Raw genomic sequence first — 2672 nt, forward strand, 5'->3', positions numbered from 1 at the left:
GTTTGAGATTGAATACCAGTGTGTTGTAAATGTCATCGTTGAAAACTTGAAATAAGTTGGCTTCAAAATCCTCTCCTTAAGCTATTGGTTCCTAGTCGCCAAGCCATGCTAATATATAATGTGATGATATTTCAGCTAGTTACCTCTATGAAAACTTAGTTCATAATCATTATATGAAACACATAAAATTGACATACACTTTGTTAGAGAAAACATGCTTCATTTATGTTCGATTCCTTCATGTTCGTGTTGACTACCAATGTGCTAATATTTTTAGCAATGGACTTACTCGACACCTTTTCACCAAATTCAAGTTCAATCTATTCATTTTGTATGATTACTTCTCAAACCGCGGGGGACTATTAGATATAATATATTTGAATTATCTTTTAGATTTCTTCTCGATCTCTTTTTCCAAATATAATATATTCGGTTGTACTCTTGTATTTATATTCTAGTTGGTATAATGCAATCTTTAAGCGATTCAGTTACTTAGACTTTTTTTTTTGTCTAAACCGCTATTATCAACAAAGTTCTTACATTTTCTTATTTAGATAAAAAAAAAAACATAAAACAACGTCATTTTAAATCTAAATATAACAAACTGGTTTGGACCAAACTAAACCGAAAACTAATTCTCAAAAAGCCCTTCAACTAAGTTATGCACCTATGAAGATCCATATCTCACGTGACCTTGAAAATCATAATAGGTGTAGCATGTGGTTTACTATTCAATACATCACACAAAAACTTACAACCCCTTCACACATATTACATACACATATATATTTTATAACAACCCTAATCCGTTAATAAAACGTGACGTTATTATGATTTTGAGTCTAACACCAGCTTAACGACCTTAACATCCAAAATCCTCCCTGAGAAACGCTTCTCATGAACTAAAAATAAACAAGCTTAATCGGAAGAAAAGTAGTCGAAATTATGAGGTGGTATTTGATCGTTGCAGCTATTCTGAAGCTCGAGTGGCATCTCATTTTGTGTCAAGTCGATGTTGTTTCCATGTATAAATTGATCAAAACTTGAAGGTTCACCGGGGCCATTAAATCCCCAAGAAGTTGTCGTCTGAAGAGAGAAAGCATGTTGAGCTTCCATTGTGTAAATCATGTTAGAATTTGATTCTAAACCTGTATAAATTAGCAAAAATAAAAATAAAAATTAGAGCTAAACATGGTTCAATATCATATTTTTTTTTCCTATTGAAATCATGTATCAGCTCAATCTTATTTTGAAATGGACATAAAATAAAAGAATCTAACTTGTTCTAGTTGGTCATATAATATAGGAACATGTTACATATTTCGTATTGGACCTGTGTGCAATAATGGGCTAAACAAGTTTAGGCTTGAAGCTGGGCTAATGCGCTCAAGAGTAAAGTGAACGAAGTTGAAAGAAGAAAGGATGAAGTTGTAGATGTTGCATTGGTGAATGACTAAGGCTCGCTTATTGGATTCTTCATAAACGCATGGGTCTTCGGGTTGATCCGTCTCGCCCGCCCGATGAATAAAAGCTCTCGTTGGAGAGAGAGAGAGAGAGAGAGAGAGAGAGAGAGAGAGAGAGAGAGGAGAGAGAGAGAGAGAGAGAGAGAGAGAGAGAGAGAGAGAGAGAGAGAGAGAGAGAGAGAGAGAGAGAGAGAGAGAGAGAGAGAGAGAGAGAGAGAGAGAGAGAGAGAGAGAGAGAGAGAGAGAGAGATTACATTATTCGTTTTGGACTAAACCTGAGAATTTAATATGAGAAGATTTAATAGTTTTGGTGAAGATTTATTTAGGTTGCATACCTTCATGATTAACGTTTCTATGCATGACCCCATGGAAAGACGAGCGATCTGATAAAGTACCATTGGAATGTATCACATCAAGGCCTCTACCTATGAAGTTGGAAGAACTTTGTGGAGTTGAGTTCGGGGATGGGGTAGAGCCCTTGTTCACGAGAAAACTCATATGTGCTCTCCTATCTGTTGAACTCAAAAATAAATGTTAGAAAAGATGAGAACGAGTTCACATGTCATGGGACAAAATTTAAACATACTTGTGGAATTGAATGACGTGTCCTCAGACTGTGGCCTCCTTCGTCTGGCATTGTGTGCTGAGAGGCGTCTACGACAGCTACGCTTCTTCTCGTCAAATTCCGACAACTCATGTAACCTTCAAAATTACCAATCAAATTGTCGTACATTACCTCTTGAAATAACAAATTGTAGAGAAATAACTCAATAAGTACATTCTTTGCTAAATGAGTCATCTTAATTACCTAAAGTTATTTGTGAAACATAACGGATTTAAATTAGGTAATTAAAATTAGTTATTCCATGAAGTTATGTTGGTTACGGAAAATCACCATCATGGAAGGATGAATTTGTCGCATTTAGTGATCATCGCAAGTTGTGGTCAACATCCATCACTAAGTGTGACTTCTTCTCAAAACATTTTGGGACTTCATTTAAAGTCGTTAAACACTTAGAAAGTTAACAACCGATTTTGGCTATTTAACTACATCCTTTTGATGACGTAAAATCATTTTATTGTGACATATAAACTGCTCCGTTTTGTGATGCCAATTAAGTTGTGCTTACCGGGTTATATTTGTGACGCCAATTAATTTTGGTGATGGCATGTTGTGATTAATCATTAATGGCAATCACTAATACACCA

General features: G+C 35.3%; 1 protein-coding gene across 1 annotated transcript; it reads right to left on the bottom strand.

The window, feature by feature from the left end:
* Positions 1-674: 674 nt before the first annotated feature.
* LOC111885051 (uncharacterized) lies at positions 675-1986 on the bottom strand. The gene is made up of 2 exons (XM_023881339.2): positions 1799-1986; positions 675-1148 (listed from the first exon to the last, which is right to left on the bottom strand). Exons 1-2 carry the CDS (start codon positions 1959-1961, stop codon positions 919-921), a joined length of 393 nt encoding a protein of 130 aa, XP_023737107.2. The 5' UTR covers positions 1962-1986; the 3' UTR covers positions 675-918.
* Between the last annotated feature and the right edge of the window lie 686 nt (positions 1987-2672).

This window comes from Lactuca sativa, chromosome 5 (assembly GCF_002870075.4).
Source record: "Lactuca sativa cultivar Salinas chromosome 5, Lsat_Salinas_v11, whole genome shotgun sequence".
NCBI lineage: Eukaryota > Viridiplantae > Streptophyta > Magnoliopsida > Asterales > Asteraceae > Lactuca > Lactuca sativa.

Excerpts from the sequence above, each read along its gene's own strand:
- LOC111885051 (XM_023881339.2), bottom strand. The coding sequence starts at position 1,961 with ATGAGTTTTCTCGTGAACAAGGGCTCTACCCCATCCCCGAACTCAACT. Across the intron at positions 1,149-1,798 it reads TAGAAACGTTAATCATGAAG|GTTTAGAATCAAATTCTAAC; the intron begins GTATGCAACCTA and ends TAATTTATACAG.